General features: G+C 47.0%; 1 protein-coding gene across 1 annotated transcript; it reads left to right on the top strand.

The window, feature by feature from the left end:
* Positions 1-145: 145 nt before the first annotated feature.
* Positions 146-1,037, top strand: LOC118407041 (aggrecan core protein-like). The gene is made up of 2 exons (XM_035807458.1): positions 146-347; positions 838-1,037. The coding sequence occupies exons 1-2, from the start codon at positions 146-148 to the stop codon at positions 1,035-1,037; spliced, it is 402 nt and encodes a 133-aa protein (XP_035663351.1).
* The last annotated feature ends 106 nt before the right edge of the window (positions 1,038-1,143 follow it).

The raw sequence follows: 1,143 nt of genomic DNA, 5'->3' as shown, positions 1-1,143 counted from the left end.
TTCCAAAGAATATACAGTGGATGTAGAATGCAGTGACTGGTGATGATGATGATGAGACAGATTTTTCATTTTATTTTCTCAATAACAGGTGTTTCAAATGGTTTTAAAAGAGCTGCACAATCAATCTGCTCTTAATCCTGGCCCAATGAATGAAGAAACGCCCTTTGAAGATCGCCTCGTTGCCCGACAAGCACTTATCACCCGTTTGGAGAGTCAACTGCGGGCCCTGGAAAACCGCTCAGCTCTTGTCATCCAACAGCAGAATCAGGTGTCTAGGCTTCTTCGGGACCAGCTGGACAAGCTGACAACCTTAACAGCTGACTTGTGCAAAGCAACGCCAAACCAAGGTGTGTAGAAGTGATACAACCTCATGGTACAAAACAAGTTTCGATGGAAAATGTCCATGACATCACCAGAAACTTACGAAAGTGAGGTTTTAAAGCGTTCATTGTTTACATAAAGCACAAGTGTTACCATTTATACAACGGTCACTAGTGGCAGAAGGTTTCAAAATGGTAGTGGCTAGCTGTAGTTGTTTCTTTACTACTTCTTGCTTTGCACTATCCTGTGGCTCCCGGGATAGTTTTGGGCACGGTTCCTAGTTAGAATTAAACCTGCGACAAACCCACTTACCTTAAGAAATAGTGTCACCAGATGGATGACTGAACTGAACGGAATAAAAAAGCACTGTGAGGTGTTTCCTTCTATCCCGAAGGCTGCATAGACATATGTGACTTCCGGGCCCGCTTATACCCAAAGATTACCGGTTCAATGCGACCTCATACGTAGCATTGATCCAGCATCATTCAGTAACAGGTACGATGTGTCTTGTTCCAGGAAAACTCTTCCACCTGACGTCACCAGAGGGCAGGTACAGGTATGACTGGGATGAAGCTCAGCAGGCATGCGCAGAGAAGGGAGCTGTCCTGGCGTCCTATGACCAGCTGCACGAGGCCTGGCAGGCCGGGCTGGAGCGGTGCGACTGCGGATGGCTGTCGGACGGGAATGCGTACTATCCCATGTGGGAGCGCAAGTAAGTATAACGACTATTATCATATAGCCAGGCACCGCGTACCAATCAGAAGGCCCCTTTCAATGTTGGTTATGATGCCGTGACACATAGATTCCGGCAAGCCATGTGTT

The sequence above is a fragment of the Branchiostoma floridae genome, chromosome 19 (genome assembly GCF_000003815.2).
Source record: "Branchiostoma floridae strain S238N-H82 chromosome 19, Bfl_VNyyK, whole genome shotgun sequence".
NCBI classification, from domain to species: Eukaryota; Metazoa; Chordata; class Leptocardii; order Amphioxiformes; family Branchiostomatidae; genus Branchiostoma; species Branchiostoma floridae.
Note: the sequence above shows the minus strand (reverse complement) of the source record. Positions and strands in the feature narration are given on the sequence as shown.